At 38.9% G+C, this 20,780-nt stretch overlaps 1 protein-coding gene across 1 annotated transcript in view; it reads right to left on the bottom strand.

Moving 5' to 3' along the window:
• UBAC2 (UBA domain containing 2) overlaps positions 1 to 19,995 on the bottom strand; it is a 255,797-nt gene extending 235,802 nt beyond the window's left edge. Inside the window, exon 1 of the mRNA XM_074191957.1 lies at positions 19,776 to 19,995. Coding sequence (XP_074048058.1) covers positions 19,776 to 19,806 — 31 coding nt within the window. The 5' untranslated portion in view covers positions 19,807 to 19,995. The remainder of the gene's footprint in view (positions 1 to 19,775) is intronic.
• Positions 19,996 to 20,780: the final 785 nt, after the last annotated feature.

Here is a 20,780-nt window from a genome sequence, read left to right as displayed (position 1 = left end):
ATGTTCCTTTCTCTTTGCATTGACAAGAATTAACATATATGCTGACTTAGTTTAGAAGATATTGCCAAATTCTTTATTGAATCTGTCTCATTTTCTGCAAAAGATTTTGGCAGAAATATAAACTTAAATTATATTCATAGTGCTTTTTTTGTTTATGTTCATTAAAGGAAATAAGATGAGACAACCAAGTGAGCAGGAAATGATTTTTTTGTTGTTGCCTGATTAAACCAACTACACGAACTCTTTTATTTGCCTCTCCAAAGATATCATGAGGAAATAAGATGAGATAACCAAGTGAGCAGGAAATGATATTTTTTTTGTTGCCTCATTAAACCAATTACCCCAACTCCTTCATTTGTCTCTTCAAAGAGAATCTGTGAACTAGTCTTCCATTAAGATGCAACTAACTTATCTCTTCTGATTTCATTTATTGTAATATCAAAATTGAAATGGTTCAGGTCCACTACTAAAATGTTAACTCACTCATCATGGATCTCCAATGAGAGAGAGAGAGAGAGAGAGAGAGAGAGAGAGAGAGAGAGAGAGAGAGAGAGATCAACCTGATTTAATTATTGATTACTAATTAGAAATGGGATATGAGGCAGAGGAAATGGAAGGGTATGAGAGCTATTTTCCTGTCCCTCTATGGCTAATATATTATCAATTTAATAACCCTGTATTTGTATCAAGAAATCTTCAATATTTACTTCCCCTTTCTTTCAACACAAATAGTTTCTAAGTTTTATGTACACTAACAAAATTCCAATTATAAACTTCATTTCCTGTTAGAATCAGTGATGTATAGTTAGTTACGAGTCATGTATATTACATGTAATTCTCTTTTTTTAAAAAAAAAGTGAAAATTACGTTATTCAAGAGAAAGATCTGATCATGCTTTTGTTTCCCAGTCTTGATGCTTTGCTTTTCTTTTGGAGGAAAGAAGAACAAAGAGTATCATAAATATCTAAACCACAGTCCTTCCTGCTTATTCTGGCTCAAATAATTTGAAGACTCCAAAGCCACAGAGTTCAACTTCAGAATGTAGATAAGAAAACTGAAGTTCAGAGCAGTTAAGTGATTTATTCAAGGTAGCATAAGTTAATAGGAATTATTAGGAGGGAAAAAACAATATTGAAATGATTAAGGAGACCTGAGTTCTCTATTCCTTGGTCTATATTAACTAGGATGGTATTGGAAAAGTCATTAATCTTCTATGGACCTCAACTTACTCCTCACCTGTACATATTAGACTGGATAACATAATAGCCAAGGTCTCTTTTAGCTAAAATTCTGCTTTCCTATAACTAGAAATCAAGTCTTCTGCCATAGGCCTAGTCATGCTGAATGCAATCCTTATGTTCTGGGGTTGTCTTCAGAGACAGAGATTTCACAAGCTCCTGCCTTATACTGAGTCACAGACTGAAGGGTAAGGGGTCCTCAAATGATTCCTTCCCCACACAATGGCATGACAACTCTCTGAGCTGTTTTTCTCCTTATCCCTGTGATTCAGAGACTACATCTGTTGAGATAAAAACCTTTCCCCATGACAATCCAGATCACATTGCTGGACTTTTCTTTCTTTGAATCACCAGCACCTTATGCCACACTTGGCACAAAGAAAGCAATTCACACTCCCATCTCTTCCTGTTATTCACTGTGACCTCTGGAAACTCTTCTCCAGGTGAGAGAACTCCTCAAACTGTTCACTTCACATCCTTTCCATCTTCTTGAGACCCTGCACCCCTGGTAAGTTCTTGACGTTGCCTTTTCTCAGTCTATATCCTTTTTGGGCTCTCTGCAGCATAGGGTTTGAGCAGTCACCCCTTTTTTCACTCTTCTCTCCAGACATCTGTTATCTAATTCTGACCCCTTCTCAGTTTCCTTTACTTGATATTCATCCAGATCACACCAGTCAATTTTGAGGGGCCCCAAGGGTTTCTCCAGGGCTCTCTTCTTTTCTCTGTCTTTATTATTTCATTTGGCGAGCTCATCAACTGTGATGGATTCAACTGCCTCTCTTAGTTCTACTTAGTTCTAACCTACCTCCTAACATCCAGACTCAAATTTTCAATTGCCTGGACATCTCAGGTTGGATATCTTGTAGACACCATGTCCAAAAGAGAACTCATCATCTCTCCACCCCAAATCTCTCCTCTTCCAAACTTTCCTAATGCTACTGATGACACCACCATTCTCTCAGCTATCAAATGATCTTCTTAAAGTACAGTTCCAACCATCTCATCCTCCAGATTTGAAAAATCCAAGGGCTACTTATCACCTCCAGGATCAACTCTGAAATTCTCTGGCAATCAAACCATGAATAACCTGGTTCATTTCTACCTTTTCAGTTTTCTTAAACCTTATCCACCCCACTGATCCAGTGACACTGGCCTCCTTGTAATTCCTCACACAGGATATCATATATCCTGGTATATTTTCCTAGTTGTCCCTACTTCATGGAATTCTCTGCCTTTGAACTTGTTTAAGTTCTACAGGGAGCCTATCTTCCTTCATTCTAGTCCCTTTCCTCTGTTGATAATTTTGAGTTTATCCTGTACATAACTTCTTCATACATAGGGTGGCTTTTTGGGGTTTTTGCATGGTGCTTCCCCCCCATTAGCCTGGGAGCTCCTTGACTGTGAGCACAGACTGACTTTTGTCCTTTATATCCCCTGTGCTTAGTAAAGTGTCTGGTACATAATAGGCACTTATTAAATGTGTTTTCACTGCTCTCATGTCTCCCATGAAACATTAGATCAGAAAGAAATCCCAGCATACTCCTTTCTTCCCATTGACATTTCCAGACTTTTCCTCAGCCACATCACTTGGCAAGATCTTCTCATCAGTGCATATCAATCATCTTAATTGGATTTTTGTTGGAGTAAACAAAATCAGAGCATCATAACTCTGGAAGGGTCTTGTCATCTAGTCCAAAACTATTTACAGATGAGAAATTTTTATAGATCATACCAAATAAAAGTAAGGTGACCTGCCTGTCACAGATCTGGCCACTGACATCTCATTTTTTTTACCCTAATTGAGATTTGTATATTTTATCCTGACAATTTTGGGATTGCCTAGCAAAATCATTTAATTGAATAGGTCGACTTCAAAAGACTTAGCTTTTCCCAAAAGACAAATTCAATCTCAAAGATGGAGGCTTGGAATCAGGAGGACCTGAGTTCAAATTTGACCTCAGACACTTAATAATTACCTAGCTGTGTGACCTTGGGCAAGTCATTTAACCCCATTGCCTTACCAAAAATAATGCCAGAGATTCTGAAATAAATTCAAAGGAGTACTTGCAAAAGAGTCTTAATTATGCAAATCTTTTTATGTTTCTCTGTATTCATATCTATTATTTTGAATAGCCTGGTAATATGACATTACATTCACAATTTGTTTAGCCATGTTTCAGTTGATAAGCAACTAATTTGTTTTCGGTTTGTTGCTACTACAAAAGATGCTGATTATTTTGTTGTACTATGGACTTGGAGTATATGACTAGCTATGACCTCTCTAATTTAAAGAGTATGGATTTTTCAGTAGCTTTATCTGTACAAACTGCTTTCCAAAATAATTTTATGGATTCATAGCTCCACCAACAATGCACTAGTGTGCCCATTATCACACAACACCTCCATCGATATTACCAGTTTTTATCATCTTTATCAGTGTACAGGGAGTAAAACAAAATCTCAAGGTTATTTATATTTGCATTTCTCCTACTACTAGAGATTAATATTTTGCAATTCTCCTTTTGGGAATAATTTGTTCATATCCTTTGGCCATTTATTTATTGGGAAATGACTTTTGGTAATATATATTAAATAAAGAAAGTCCCAACAGTTTTAGTAGTTTTAAACTATTAAAACTTAATTTAAAAAACTATGCTTCAACAGCTTAAAACTACATTAAGACATTTTGTGCATATGTGTGTATGTGTGAGTATGCATATATGTGTGTGTTTATGTGTGTATTATATATGTGTTGGGGTCTATTATATATGGGTTAGGCTTCAGAAATCAAACCCTTATCTGACAAAAGAAATATTTTTCCCATTTGACTTCTTTCTTAAGGTGAATTAATTATGTTTGTACCAAAGTTTTTGTTTTATTTAATCAGTTACCTTTCTTATCTTTTTGCAATTGCATCTATCCCTTGTTCAGTTACGTAAACATTTCCTTTCTATGGATGTGATCAAATAATGCTTTGTGGAGTGGTAGAATTTTAAAATTGGTGACATTTACATCATGCTTTAAGATTTGCAGTGTGTGGCACATGCATTACTTCATTTGGTTCCCATAACATCTCTATACTATAGGAATTATTATTATCATCTTACAAATAAGGCAACTGAGGCTCAGAAAAAGTTAAATGATTTATCCAAAGTCAAGTTTATAGGATTTAAAGGCAAAATTCAATTCAGGTTTCTCCAGACTCCAAGTCAAGCATTCTTTGTACTACACCACACACTGTATCTCTATAGATATAACCTCCCAATAAAAGTCAATTCAATATTTGGTTATTCAGATGTATAAATTCTGTTGGCTTTTTTTTTAAACAATCATGTTATAATTATATTTTATATTTTATTTTACATTTACTTTACCTTTTATTTCCTTATTTGTATGGAGGAAGAAAACCTTTCTAATAACTGATCCTGTTGCTGCTGGATGAAATCTGTAAAAGCACTATAGCAATGTGCTTTCATATTATGTTGTCACTAGCATAATATTATGTGATTATCCCAAAGTAATTCATCCACCTATTAAATTTTACAAACAAATCCATCAATACTAACTACTTTGAGGAAGAAATACACAGTAATATATGTAATATATATATATATATATATATGACTAAAATATAGCAGAATGTGTTGACTTCATTCTAAAAGTTCCTTTAAAAAAAATAAATGTTTCACTAAACTCCTTACAAGTATTCACTCATAATGACAGAGTGAGTCAATGATTAATTTCCTATCTTAACCAGTGAAGAAGGAAGTGGTTCAAACACCAAACAGTGAACAAGTGGAAACTAAAAAAACTCTTAGCCCACCTTTCTGGCCATAAAAAGTTCCCACCCTTCAACAAAAAATAACAAATGATGCAGTGTCTAAAAGGCGAAATGCAAAAAAATCAGCTATTGTAACAGTATAATGAGGCAGGATTCATGATGGATAGAACACTGGTCTAGGAGTCAGGAGGACCCGAGTTCAAATCCAGGCTCAGACACTTGACTCATACTAGTTGTGTGACCTTGGGGAAGTCACTTAACCCTGATTGCCTCATATCCAGGGCCATCTCTAGACACCCTGATTCATATCTGACCACTGCACCCAGATGACTCTGGAGGAGAAAGTGAGGCTAGGGACTAAGTACAGCACCCCCTCACTCCAATCCAATTCATGTGCTTGTCATGGCATCACCAACCTGATATCATGTTCTTCTTTAAGAATGAAGGACACAGGGGAAGGCTAGGTGACATAGTGGATAAAGCACCAGCCTTGGAGTCAGGAGTACCTGGGTTCAAATTCGGTTTCAGACACTTAGTAATTACCTAGCTGTGTGGCCTTGGGCAAGCCACTTAACCCCATTTGCCTTGCAAAAAAAAAAAAAAAAGAAGAAGAATGAAGGACACATATCATCATCATATTTTTTTCATGTACTATTAAAAGTTTAATTACATATAATATTCAATTAAACTATCACATATATATACATATATGTATATATATATATGTGTGTGTGTGTATATATATAGGCATATATTTGATAGACTTACAGACTATACTATGTATGGAATAACCTAAAATTCTTAATGTAGTTTTAAATACAATAAAGTTGAATTACCAGTCATTGAGTCAATTGATTGATTGATTAATTGATGTTTTAGACCTAACTGAATGACCAGTCATTGAGTCTGGTCATTCAGTCAGATCTAAAACATCAATCAATTGTCCAAAGTTCTCCTTATCTACCAGAATAGCATGACAAGACTAAGTCATATACTTTGCTAATGCCCAGGTAAAGCCTAACTGTTTCTCTGATCTACCAATCTGGTAATCTTGTCCAAAAAGTAAATGAGGTTAGTCTGATATAATGTGTATTTGAAGTTTGGCCTGCTCTCTATAGTTACATACTATTAAAAGAATAAATGTAAATATTCTACCTCAATAACATCTCCACCTAAAGGACAGTAAAAGCCTCCTCTACTGGGTCTCCATACTTCTAGCCTGCCCTTTTTCCAATTTATTTATCACCCACAGCTGCTAAAATGTTGTTAAAGCAAAGGTCTGACCTAGTGGGTCATCGTACAAGTCACAACAGTCCTTCTTGCTTCCAGGATGTTGCTGCTGCTAAGCATATATATATAGTAGTATTTACTAGTGCCAGGCCCTCTGCTAAATGTCTGACAATTTTCATTGCTTTAGAATAAAATCTAAATTCTTTGCTTTGGAAGTTAAAGTTCTTATAATCTGCCTCCTGCTAATCATTTTGGGTCTGTTTCACATTATTCCTCATAGAGCATTGCTGGCTCTAATATACTGTCTCTCCCTTTGGTCCCGTCCCACAAACTGCCTTTCATGTTTTCAATGTTCTTCTGCCTTGCCTATCTCTTGTAAATCTTCCAGGGTCAATTCAGGGGTCAACACTGCCTACATAAAACATCTCAGGAGTTAGTGGGAACTTATTTTATCTTTATTTTGTATAGACTTTATACTTATCTATGGACATACTAAATTCCATCAGTAGAATTTAAGCTCCTTGAAGAGGAGCTCAATTACGTCTTTGTGCAAAAATAGGCACTGAAGGAAGGAGCAGCTAGGTAGCACAGTGGATAAAGCACTGGCCCTGGAGTCAGGAGTACCTGGGTTCAAATCCGGTCTCAGAAACTTAATAATTACCTAGCTGTGTGGCCTTGGGCAAGCCACTTAACCCCATTTGCCTTGCAAAAACCTAAAAAAAAAAAAGGCACTAAGTAAATGACTGCTGAAACTGAAATGTACCAAATTTGCACTTTTAAACCTCTTGATAAATTTTAGATGTGGTTCTTAAAACTAAATTTAATTAATAAAATCAATTGTCACGATAGTGTTATAACTAAATTACTGAAAAACTGTAATAACAGAGGAACACGGTTCTCCACAGAATCTTTTAATAATGCCTCACCGTGGCTGGCATTAGCTCTACCTATGCCAAAGGAATATAAGTTTTGGTCTTCTCCACCACTGTAAAAAAGACTTCATGAATACTTTTTGAGGACCAATCTAGCTAAGCAGAGAGAAGCAGATCATTAATAAGCTGCCCACTTGGGGCTGAATTCTTTGGGCTATGATGACCCATAAAACTAAGAAAAATACAAAATGCTAGAGTCCTCCATAGCTCCCTTTCATTTATGTGATGCTGGTGGCAGAAGGCAAGAAAGTATTACAAATCACAGTTTTTAAACTGTTTGTACCTTTGATCTTGGCTGTTGGTATTATAAATGCCTGCCTAATGAACAAGGAGTAGACATGCAACTGAAGAATATGAATCATATCAGTCTTGACATTCTCAACAGCAGAAGTTGTAGCTAAATAAGTATGATTCACAAATTCTCCTTGAAAGAATAATGAAAGCAGTAGGTGGAGGAGCTAATTTTATCATATGCCCAAAGACAACAAGAAAGATAATTTCATGGATAACTGATCTCACATTGCAGTGCTTATGATAAGTTTTTGCAAAAAGGCCACCAGGGAAAAAACTGTAGTTCATACACCAATTATCTATTGCTGAAAATGAAAATAAATTCTATGAGGAACTTAATAAGTCCTTCTGACCTAAATCAATATATATATATATAACTAATATTTATAAAGTTTTTATGTTTTAGGTACTGTGCTCTGAGCGTTACAATTATTAACTCACAACAATCTTGAGAGGTAGGTATTATTATTATTCCCATTTTAGAGTTTTTAGAATTGAGGAAGTTGAGGCAGAAGTTAAATGATTTACTCAGAGTCACATAGCTAATAAGTGACTGAAACCGCATTTGTACTTAGGGCTTCCTAACTCCAGTCCAGTGCTCTATTCACTGAGTCACCTAACTGTCCAAGTGCCACACACTTTGATATGCAGTGACTTCAAAACAAAAGCAGAAAGAAATATGTGAGGGTGGTGGAAAATATATCAGAAAGGATGGGGGATAGTGAGGGAAGTCAAAACTCAGACTACACAGACTTAACCCTCTGTATCGTGAATATTTTCTTCAAGCAAAGAATCTGCAGGCACAAGATAGAGATGACTGAATAGTATAATACACATAAAAAAAGAGATCAGTACTTTAGTAGAGAAAAAGATTCGTTATTGATATGGATTCATCTATGAATCAGCTAGGAATAGTAAAGACTACCTGGAGGAAAGTCAAAATTAGTATAAAACTGGAAGAAAAAATAATAATGAGAAAAATCATATGTTCTGCTAACTAAAACTCAACTTTGACCCATTTAGACAAGTTATTCATAAGGGAAAAAATGGGTAATGAACAGTTAAAATGACATCGAGATCAATTATAGTAATCATATACCTAAACTAATGTAAATTAATTATTACAAGATCAAAATAATATAGTACATAATACACAGCAAATATTTATTTCCCAAACAGAAAAAGATGCAGACAAAGGCAACACTGGTTTAATAAACTTGTTGATAACATCTTACCAAAAAGATGATGATAGTAATATGATAGCTAACATTCATACAGCACTTACTTGTGCCAAGTACTTCATAATTATTATCTTATTTGATCACAACCACCCCTGGGTGTTATTATTATTCCCATTTTGCAAATGAGGACACTGAGGGCAAAAAGAGATTCCCTGATTTGTCTAAGGTCAAACAACTTAATAAGTGCCTGAAGTTGAATCTGAACTCAGATGTTACTAACTCCAGACTTGCTACCCCAATCATGTAAGGCTATGATTAAAAGGATCTCATAAATCTGAGAACCTAGTTCAATTAAAATGTCACAACAAGATCTCTCAACTCTGCTCTGACCCCTGCTACCCACTTACCCAGGTACCACATTTTTTTCAGGTCCTGAAACAATCTTCCAGGTACAAGGCTCTCACTACTTGCATTTCACTCCTACTCCATCAGCTCCAGTAGTAGTCTTGCCCCAACTCATCTTTCTCAACTTGGGGGGGCATTACTTCCACATTCTGAGGTGTTCTCTATACTCCACAAACACAACACTTTTTCCAAGTCTTTTTTCATAGTCTCTTTCTTCCTTTAAGACAGCCCAACCATCATCATGTAGTCTTTTCTGATCCTCCAAATGTCAGTGTCTTCACTCCCAAAGTACTTTGTATTTATAATTACTTGGCATATATTTGCATTTCTTCATTTTATATATGTGCCATATATGTTTTTGTTTGTGTGGAGAGCATGTTTTCTTCTAATGTTGTTGCTTTAGTTTTTCTTCTTCAGAATTGTCCCTCATTTCTATCTGCATTCCCAGTTGTCCTTTCTTTTGTTCCTTTAGGAAAATGTAGCACCATAGATTCAAGTTTTTCTATTCTTCCAATTATTTCTTCAGTGCAAAGTCATAACCTTCTTCTCTCCAATTCTCATTTCTTTCTTTCTTAAAAAAATTTATTTAAGGGGCAATGGGGTTAAGTGACTTGCCCAAGGTCACACAGCTAGGCAATTATTACGGTCTGAGGCCAGATATGAACTCAGGTGTCCTCCTGACTCCAGGGCCAGTGCTCTATCCACTGCACCACCTAGCTGTCCCCTTCCCCATTCAGGAAGAGCATGTTATGGTTCCAACTTCTCAAAATTTACAAACTACTCTGCCTCATTAGGTATTGAACCATTTTCTTTTGTTTTAAAGTAGTTACTCCTAGGATGCCCAAATTTGTTTACTTGATCAGGAGACCCCCCCCCCCTGCTTATGCCCAAGGTCTTTGAGTTTTCTTCCTCCTGAGATCTTTTTGTAATTTCAGTATTTTGGGGGTCCCCCCCCTTTGTTCCCTCTACTGCTCACTTTCTAACTCATCTGTTGGTGGTTTTCTTGGGGGGCTGGAACCCATCTTGGAGTGATCTCAGACACCCTCCATACCAGGTAATTCACAATTCATCACCAGCCTTAGTTTTTACCCAATTTGATTTTTGAGGAAACAGCACTAGCCACAGCTAAATGCTGGATGTTTCCCCTCAGGGAGAGCCATGGAGGAGCTCAGCTCCCTTTCCCCTCCCATCCCAAGGCATGCAGCCTGGTCCCCGATGCTCCTCACTTCTCTGGCCCAGAGACTGCTGGCCTTATTGCTGCCAGGGTGTCAGGGTGCTGAGTTGACTTCTCTTACAAAGTCAGCCCCACTGCTTCTGTTCCTCTACTCTTCTGTGAATCTCTACAGTAGCACAAGTCTCTGATGAATGGTGACAATCTTGGCCTCAGCAAAAATTTCTGCAATTAGGAGATTGATCTCCATAGAACTGGAAAGAAACTGGGGGAACAATCTGAATATGCGGTGGCATTCTGTTGCAAGCCCATGGATCAGGCTGATTTTGCCACTACTAAGATTCTTGGTGTCCTAGACCATAAATATCTCAGGTACTTTATATCCATTTGTTTTGGAGAGATTGAAGAAGTTGTGAGGATCAGAGAAAATTTCACTGAAAGTTCTGTTTTATATTGTTGTCTTTCTCATTAGAATGTAAACACCTTTGGAGTAGGGAATATTCCATTGTTTGTATTCTCACTGTTCTCAGCTCATACATGTATGTAATAACTTCTTATTAAGGATAAAAATAAATGAACAACCAGAAAAACTGAAAAATTCTGGAAAGATTTTTATAACAAATTGATCTCATTAGCAAGTCAAGTAGAGCAAACAAAATAAGATTCAAACTTCACAGTTCCAGATGGGCTTATAAAGGAATAATAAAGGGAACAAAGAAGAGTAAAGCAACAGTACTGGACTAAGTGTCTGTAGTAACCAGTGCATGTGGAAGTGAAGTATGTGAGGGTACTTAGATTATGATTAACAAGACATTCAAATAAAAGTAAGGCCCACAATCTCAGACTTCAATAATACTAAAAAAAAAGTTTTTAAAAAGCAACTGAGAAAATAACTACCAATCCACTTATCCATCTACATGAGATTTTTATAAGAATCATACACACACACACACACACACACACACACACACACACACACAAACATAAATTCATTGGCAGCATCCTCAATGGTCAAATCAGCTAGGAATAGTCTTTCACAAGTAATATTTTCCAGTGGAACACTTCTTTATCCTCAGATTACAGACTAAAGATGAAGAGTCCAGTGCAATTATTATTTTTTAAAAACTGATTTTGCTGGGGGCGGCTAGGTAGCGCAGTGGATAAAGCACCAGCCCTGGAGTCAGAAGTACCTGGGTTCAAATCAGGTCTCAGAAACTTAATAATTACCTAGCTGTGTGGCCTTGGGCAAGTCACTTAACCCCATTTGCCTCGCAAAAAAACCTAAAAAAAAACCTGATTTTGCTGAACACAATTACAAAATACTTTTCACACAAGAAAAGTCAGATCTAAACAAATGGAAAAGTATCAGTCATTGGTTAAGTCGAGTTAATAGAATAAAAATGACAATTTTGCCTAAATTACTTTCCTTATTCAATGCCAAACTGTCAATAAATATTTTACTTATATAGAAAAAAAAATTTCCAAAATTCATCTGGAAGAATAAAAGGTCAAGAAAAAGGTCAAGGAAAGCAATGAAAAAATCTAAAACTATCTTATAGTGTAGCAATCATCAAAACTCAGTGGAATAAGTTAGGTACACCAGACACAGCAGTCTACAGTAATCTACTAGAATAAGAATTCACTATTTAACAAAAACTGTTGGGAAAACTGTAAAAGAGTATGACAGAAATTAGGCATAAACCAACATCTCACACCCATAGCAAGAAAAGGTAGAAAACAATACATGAGTTAGACATAAAAGAGTGCCAATTTGGAGAACAATATTGTACCTGTCAGAACTATAGAGAATGGGGGAAAAAAAAAGAAAGAAAACTATGAAATGCAAAATGGACTATTGATTACATTAAATTTAAAAGATTTTGCACAAACAAAGCCAATGCAACAAAGATTACAAGGAAACTAGAGGGGGACAGCTAGGTGGTGCAGTGGATAGAGCACCAGCCCTGGAGTCAGTAGTACCTGAGTTCAAATCCAGCCTCAGACACTTAATAATTACTAGCTGTGTGGCCTTGGGCAAGCCACTTAACCCCATTGCCTTGCAAAAAAGAAAAAAAAACTAAAAAAGAAAAGAAGGAAAGTAGAAAACTGGGAAATAATTTTTATAGTTAGTGTTTCTGATAAATGTCTTATTTCTCAAATATATAGAAAACTGAATCAAATTTATAAGAATATAAATCATTCCCAAATGATAAATGATCAAAGGATATGAAGAGGTAATTTTCTAATGAAGAAATTAAAGTTATCTGTAGTGTGGAAAAAAATGCTCTAAATCACTATTGATTAAAGAAACACAAATTAAAACAACTATCAGACTGACTAATATAACAGAAAAAGAAATTTATAAATCTTGGATTAGTAGGGAAAACAGAACACTAATGTGTTGTTGGTGGAATTGTGAGTAGATCCAATCATTCTGAAGAGCAATTTGCTATAAAAATTTCCCTACCCATTGATCCAGAAATATCACCTTAAAAAAAGAGAAAAGGCCCCACAATGTATAAAAATATTTCCCACAGCTCTTTTGTGATTTGTAAACAGCCCATCATTTGGAAAATGAGTGAACAAGTTGAGGTATATCAATGCAATGTAACACTGCTTGCTAATAAGAAATGATGAGCAAGCAGATTTCAGAAATAGCATAGACTTAGCTCTTTTCATCAGTACAATAATACAAGATAATTTCAAAGGACTCATGAAGGAAAATGCTGTCCATATCCATACAAAGAACTATGGAGTCAGAATTCAGATTGAATGCTATTTTCATTTTTTTGACTTCCTGTTTCTCTTTCTTGTGGTTTTTTTCCCTTTTGTTCTGATTCTTCTTTCACAACATGTCTAATGTGGAAATATGTTTGACATGATTTTTAACCTAAATCAGATTGCTTGCAGTTATGAGGAGGAAACAGGGAAGAAAGAGGGGGAAGGAGAAAAATCTGCAATTTAAAATTTTACAAAAAATGGATGTAGAAAAACTTTACATGTAATTGGAAAAAATAAAATACTATTAAGCACAAAAAAATTTGAATGTTATTTTTTTTTAAAAAGTTGATTTTGCAGAGTAGAATACTACTTTTAAAGGTCTCTTCCGAAAAGATGTTCTAATAAGATCCACTTATGGATGTGACTAGATCAAGATTATGAAGGACAAGCTGCTAGGAATTAATAGAAAACTAAATCATAAAGATTCCTTTAATGATATGAGAAACTTGTTAAATAACAATTTGATCATAAACATTAGATAAGGAACAAAAGGAGATAAATACTCAACAAAGTTGACTACTACTGTAATGAAGGAAATCCAGTTCAAAGTCCAGTTCAAAGCCTCCCCCCACTCCAGTCCATCCTCTACTATGCTATCAAAGTGATCTTACTAAGGTGAAGCTCTGACCATGGCATATTGCTATTCAATAAACCCCAGAATCAAAAATCTTTTTGCATTTAAAGTGGAATTTGCTGTGCATGTGATGCCCTTCAAATAACATTCCTGAACACATCAAGTTTTAGTATGCAGTAGAGCCTCTTGGAAGAGATCTGTAGCCATTCAAAAGAGTATCCACACAATTAAACCAAATGAATGAAAAAATGTTATCTTATTGCCCTGATTCTGATATGCAGCTGAATAGAAAAGCACACAATCAATGCAGGGAAGCAACATGTAAATAACAATATACAAACAAGATAGATTCCTGATAAAAGGAAATAATCTCAAAAGGAAGATACTAACATTAAGAGAAGTACAAAATGCTTCTTTAAGACAGTGGGATTTTAGTTGAAACTTGCAGAAGGCAGGCTGTGACAAGAAGGGAGAGAATTACAAGCATGAGGAATGTCAGAAATACAGATCTAGATAAAAATGAAGTATGGTGTACATGGAACAGTAAGAAAGCCAGTGTCACTGGATCACAGAAGACTGAAGAGGAAGGAGATGATGATGAAGGCTTTTACAAGCCAAACAGAGAATTTTATATTTGATTCTGGAGCTAAGAGGAAGCCATTGAAATGTATTGTTTAGGGGAGTAGTGACCTGATTAGACCTGTCCTTTAGGACAAGCGAGAGGAAAGGAAACACTATTGCAATAGTACAGGCCTGAGCTGAAGAGGACCTATACTAATTAGTGGCAGAGGCAGAAGTAGGAAGGAAGCATTTGTGCCAGATGTTACAAAGGTAAACTCAACAGGACATAGCCATAGATTGGATATTAAGGATGAGAATAAGGTATGGAAAACAACTGGGCTTCCAGTCTAGATAACTAGGAATATGGTGGTTGCCTGGGCAGTAAGAGAGAAATCAGTAAGAAGGTGAAAAAAAGTTCAGCTTTGGAGATATCAAGTTTAAGATGTCTACTGGATATCCAATTCAAGATGTGTAAAGTGAACAATAAGTATTCCAATGATATGCTTGTAATGTGAGAAGAAATTGAGGACCGCTTCAAGCATATTGGTTACTTTCATAAGGTCTTTGCAAATGCCCCCTTCTCTCTTGTAACACTGCCACCAATCTGGTGCAGGTTCTCCTCACCTGTGTATCTGGACTATTTCAAGTGTGAAGATAGGTCTTGGCCCCTCAAACCTCCCCGGACTCCAGTCCATCCTCACTATGCTATCAAAGTGATCTTGCTAAGGTGAAGAATCTGACCATGGCACATTGCTATTCAATAAACCCCAGAATCAAAAAATCTTTTTTGCATTTAAAGCCCTTCGTCACCTGTTCCCTTCACCTTTCCTTCTTCGTACCCTTTCTATACCATTATCCATTCCTCAGTTCCCAGTCTCTTAGACCTGTTTCCTTCAAACCCCCAACCACCACCAACGTTATGGATTAAAGCAACCACTCCCTTCTAGTGTGCTCTCTGGAATGCTTGCTCCACAGGCAATCAACTTGCTTTCATCTTAAATCTCCTTTCCCACTCCTTCCACCTTCTGGCTCTCACTGAAACCTTGTTCCCTCCTGATGACAATATCTCCCTGGCCACCTTTTCTAACACAGGCTGCAATTTCACTCATTCCCCCAACTCAGTGGTAGCAGCTCGGTAGTTGGAATATTCCCCATTGCCACTTTTCAGGTTCTCCCTCTCCCTCATCCCTCAATATTTGCCTCTGGAGATTCACTCAATTCACATCTACTCCTCAATCAAAATTCTGCTAGCTGTTATCTACCAATTTTCTGAGCACTCTCATTTTCTGAACAAGTTCAGTGCCTGTTTCACATTCTTTACTCCCCACCCCACACCCTCATACAAGGAGACTTCAACAAACAGTGATACTCCCTCAATCACCCTAATTTTAAGTTCCCTAACTTTCTTGCTTCCCTTGGCCTTCACCTCCTCTTCCTCCATCCTATCTAAGCTACACAAAAATATGGTCATACCCCTTTTCCATTTTATCCCCTTGGTGAACCAAATCTCATCCCTTGTATCACCAATCTTGACCTCTCAAGCCTCAGCCTTGAATCACTCCCACAATCTCCCACCTTGACTCCTCCTCACATGTTGTCAACAGCAGAAAAATCACATAACCTTTATCTACTGTAAATGTGTTACATAACCAAGAGCCTCAATGTTACAAGGCAATCTTTTTATGTTTCCCTAATTATCTCACTATTCCACTCTCCACAGTGGCTCTTCCAAGCCTTTTTATCATTCCTTGAACATCCCATGGTTTTCTCTTCCTCCAAGTACTTAGCTGAGAATCTTGCTCCATATTATATTGTATAAATTGAGGCCATTTGCTGAGTTTTGTGGTCTTCTCTCCTCCCTAACTCACAACACCCAGATGCCTTTTGGGACTCTCCTTCACCCATGACTCACAAAAAGAGGTGGGAAGCGGACTGTCTTTTGGTGAGAACAAATACCTCTACCTGCTAAAGTGATCCAATTTTTGTCTAGCAGGTTGACCCTTCTATAATGACCACTCTCACTTATCTTCAATTTCTCCCTATCTACTGCCTGTTTTCCTAATACCTATAAACACACCCAAGTTGCTCTCTTCAAAAAAAAAAACCCTCAATTGATTCATCCATTGAACTAGCTATTATCCCATATCACTCTTCCCTTTTGTAACTAACTCCTTGAAAGAAAGGCTATCTAAATCAGTGCTTCTGTTTCCATTCCTCTCACTATTAACTCCATATTCTAACTTCTAACCCCATCATTGCAACTGAAATCTCATGGCCTATTCTGAATCCAAATCCTTCTTGACCTCTCTGCAGCCTCTGATATTGTTAAACACCTTTAACTTCTCAATTCTCTCCCTTCTATGTTTTCATGACACTTCTCCCTCCTGGGTCTCCTCCTTCTGACTACTCCCTCTCAGTCTCCTTTGCTAGATTTTCATCTAGCAAACTCCAGTACTTGACAGTCTCTGTCCTTCTCCCTCCACAGAATTTCACTTGGTGATCCTATCAGTTCCTACGGATTCAGTTAGAGAAAATAGAAATCATGGGGCTAATGCCCCTCCTTAACTCAACAAGCTTCACTAGCTTCCTATTCCTTCTTGGATCAAATACAAAATGCTGTTTGGTATGCAAAGTCTTTTATAATCTAGCCCCTTCCCACCTTTCCAAGTCTTCTTAGACTTTACCTCCCCTCCCCTGACACATTCTCATCAATCTAGTGACACTGACCTTCTGAAGATCATGAAAAAGATTCTCCATCTCTGAGCCCTGAGCATTTTATTTTCTCAAGCTATTCTCAATGTTTGAAGTGACTCAACTCTGCCTTCTGATTTCCTTGGCTTCCCTTAAGGGGCAACTAAAATCCTGCATTCTCCCGTCTTAATTCTCATGCCTTCTCTAGTCATTATATTCTATTTAACCCGAATATAACTTGCTTCACATATATTGGTTTGCCTTTTGTCTCCTTTATTAAACTGCAAGCTCCTAGAGGACAGTGACTTTCCTTTGTCTCTTTGTCTTCTAAGAGAAAATGTTAGAAAAACAAAATAGAAATAGAAAAGTTAATATTATAAATGGAACTGGCAGCCAAGAAAATTTGGTAACTTATTCAGTATCAGTGAGTTAGTGAAGATGAAATTCAAATTTCTTTTTTTGTGTGTGTGAGACAATTAGGGTTAAGTGACTTGCCCAGGATTTGAACTCAGGTCCTCCTGACTTCAGGTTTGGTGCTCAATCCACTGTGCCACATTGTTGCCTGTTAAATTTCCATAAGATCGTAAAATTTACCAGTTACCGAGTCCAATCCTCTCATTTTACGGATGAAAAAAATGAGACCCTAGAAAGTTTAAGTGATTTGGTGAAGCTCATACAGACACCAAGTAAGCTGGGATTTAAACTCAGAACTCTTTCTATAACATGAAGGAACCAAGGGTCTTCCTATACACTTGAACCATCCCTCCGTTTTTCCTGACAAAATCAATCTTCTTTTTTTAATGTTGAAATATTTACATCAGTAAAGATTATTCATATATGATATCAATTTATTAGAACATGTCTAGTTTGTGAGGAATAAGTTTATTTGAAAATGTCATAATAACAATACATGAAGTTGAACTTCTTTGCAGAATATGAAGTTGACTTGTTTGCAGAATACTATAGTAATGTTAATAGCAGGAGCACTCTAAGCATTCGGCTGTAAAACTACTGGAAAAAAAGATTTTATTGCATGGAATGAAAAACATTTAATTTGTATAATTTAGTTCTAATATGAATTCCAGAAATGAAGTCAATAAATGTACATGACATGAAAATTAGCTTAAGGATTCCTGACTTATTGATGTGGATATTCCTTCCTCCATCCATGTAGATAATAGTTTTCTCTACAAGATAAAAAGAATCTTCATGAATTGCCTCTGGCTAAAAAACATGAATCATCTAGTGGTCCACCTTGTAGGAATATCTCCTCATTTAATCAGGCTGGCCCCCAATTGACAAGCTGCTACCTTTCCCAAGTGACAGCCAATCAACATTTATTAAGCTCCTACTACAGAGAATGTAATGTACTCCTCCACTGATATCTTCTAGGACCCAGGGTCATCTCTTTAACTTGATAAGTTGGGCAGTATAAAACTTCAATATGCAATAGCATACTAAAGCATATGGAAAAAATGGAAAATGGGAGGAGGCAGGAAGAATCATCATAAGTGGTAAGAATTTCCATGTCTTTACATAAATCTCAAACAGATACTTCACCTTATCAGTACAGGCATTTTCAGTGTTAAAGATCACAATGGATACTTGCTTAGACTTTGCAACTTCAGTCTATAATGTCATCACCTAAGTTTATCTCAATCAGCAAGTTAATGAACATGTATTAAGCACCAGTTACTGGGAACCAGACCTGTTTCTAAGTTCTGAGGATACAAGAAAGGCAAAAGACAATTCCTGAAGTTAAGGAGCAGTACAATATATAAGAGGGAAGACAACAGGCAAAAAACAGAACAAAGTTATATGTGGCATAACCTGGAATTAATTAATAGTGGGAAGGCACTAGAAATAAGAAAAGCTTCCCATAGAAGGTGGGATTTTTGGGTTGGCTTTGATGGAAATCAGGGAAATGAGGAGGGAGAGAAGTCTACACATGGGGGACAGTCATTGAGAGGAAGATGGAGTGTCTTATTCCAGGAATATCACGGTGGGTGTCGGTGGATCACGGAGTATTTAGGAGAAGTTTGCAAGGGGAAAGAAAACTGGAAAGCTTGGGCTAGTTATCAATGGTCTTGAACGCCAGAGGTTTTTAATATTTGCCCTGGAGATGCTAGGGAGCCAATGAGGTTTATTTACTGAGTAAAGGAGAGTGCTAGAGCCACACTCGCCCTTTAAAAAGATTACTTTGACAGTTTAGAGGACAACAGATCGGAACGGGAGGTGAGAGAGGGGGCCCACAAGGAGGTATTACAATGTCTAGAGGACCAAGGTGGGTATTAGAAGAGGGAAGGAGGAGGCACAGAGGAGAGTTCAAATCTGCGGGCAAGTCCCTTAACCCCATGGCCTCACAAAAACCAAAAAAAAAAAAAAAAAAGAGGGGAAGAGGAATAAGGCAAAACTGTGAAAAAGGTGGCAGTTTGGCAGTTTGGATGAGGTGGAGATGAAAAAGTGTATGGAGTGAGTAGCGAGCAGGGACAGAAGTAACACAACTATTATTACCGCCGTTCTTAAATGCCTAAATGCTGTTTATTTCAGGAGAACGTCAAGCGCTGCGTGAAATGAATGAACAGCGCGTCTGCTAGGCACAAGGCCGCGCTGGCACGAGCCTGGCAGCCGCGGCTGTGCAGGGGTCCCGAGGCGCCCCCTCCGCGGCCCGCTGCCGCCCCCCGGGCCGGGCCCAACCGGCTCATCTAACGGCCGCGCGGGCCGCGGCTCTGCCCCCTCGGGAGGAGCGTCCCCACTCACGGGGAGGGCACGCGCGGCGGGCAGAGGGGGCACCGCGGGCCCGGCGGATGGAGGAAGCCGGGGTCGCCGCCCCGCCCGGGGCCCCGGGCACGCCCCCCGCGGCCCGCCCCGCCCCCGGGCCCAGCCGAGGGGCGGCACCGCGTCGCCCACCCCGAGCCGGCGGGGCGGCCGGTACTCACAGAGCCCGCTCGATCCGGTGCTGGTGAACATGGTCCCGCTCCCGAGCCCCCGCTGGGGGGGAAGAGTCCGGCGGGGGGGGGGGGGGGGGGGGGAGGGGCGCCTGCCGCGCGGGGGGGAGGGAGGGGAAGGCGCCCTCGGCGCAGGCGCGGACGGCTCCTCGACGCCGCCCACCTCCGCGACTCGCGATCGGCTCGGGCCGCCGCTCCGCGCGCGTGCGCGTGCGCCCGAACGCACAGGGTCCGCCGGCCCGCCCCCTCTTCCTGCCGGGGGGGGGAGGCGGAGCTCTGCATTTCCGGGGGAAAGGGGGCGGGGCTGAGGGCGAGTCGGGCGCTGAATCGCAGAAAAGACTCCCCCCGCTTCCCGCTTTGGTACATTCCGCGCCGCAGGAGCGCCTCGCTTCGCCCCCGCATGGCGCCGTTGGTAGCGCCGACCCGCTCGGCGCATGTCCCGCGGGAGTTCGGCCCCTCCTCTCACTAAGGGGTTTTAGCCCCCCCAGAAGCCACATTCTTGTCTTCCCACAAGACAAGCCCCCCCTTTTAAAGAGGGGCGCCCCGAAACGCCATCACAACAGCCGCGTCTTCCTGTCAGCCCGCTCTGGGCGCATCGGTAGTGAAGGTTGGCCGTGAACTTGCCAAGGACTACCATCTCCCAGAAACCTTTGCGTTGGCTTTGAGGCCTGGGTTTGAATTCAGAACACCCGGGCCACTCTTACCCTCCGAGCCTTCCCATGCTTGTGCAAATGCGTTCAATAAGTGATTATTGGAGGAAACATTAAAAGTGTGGGGCTGGGCAACTCCCACCCGTCCACACCAAAGGGCCCGGCCCCCTTGCTTAGACTAGAGAATTGTGGAGCTTGTTGGGGCCTGCGGGCCCAGGAGCCTGTTTTAATCTCTGAATATTATTTACAACAGTTTCTTTATATACTTGAAGATTTTTAAAATTTCATGTCAAATCAGAAAAGCCGTTGACTTCACTGACTGCTTATTTCCAAAAAAGAAAATATA

This window comes from Macrotis lagotis, chromosome 6 (genome assembly GCF_037893015.1).
Source record: "Macrotis lagotis isolate mMagLag1 chromosome 6, bilby.v1.9.chrom.fasta, whole genome shotgun sequence".
Taxonomy (NCBI): Eukaryota; Metazoa; Chordata; class Mammalia; order Peramelemorphia; family Peramelidae; genus Macrotis; species Macrotis lagotis.
Note: the sequence above shows the minus strand (reverse complement) of the source record. Positions and strands in the feature narration are given on the sequence as shown.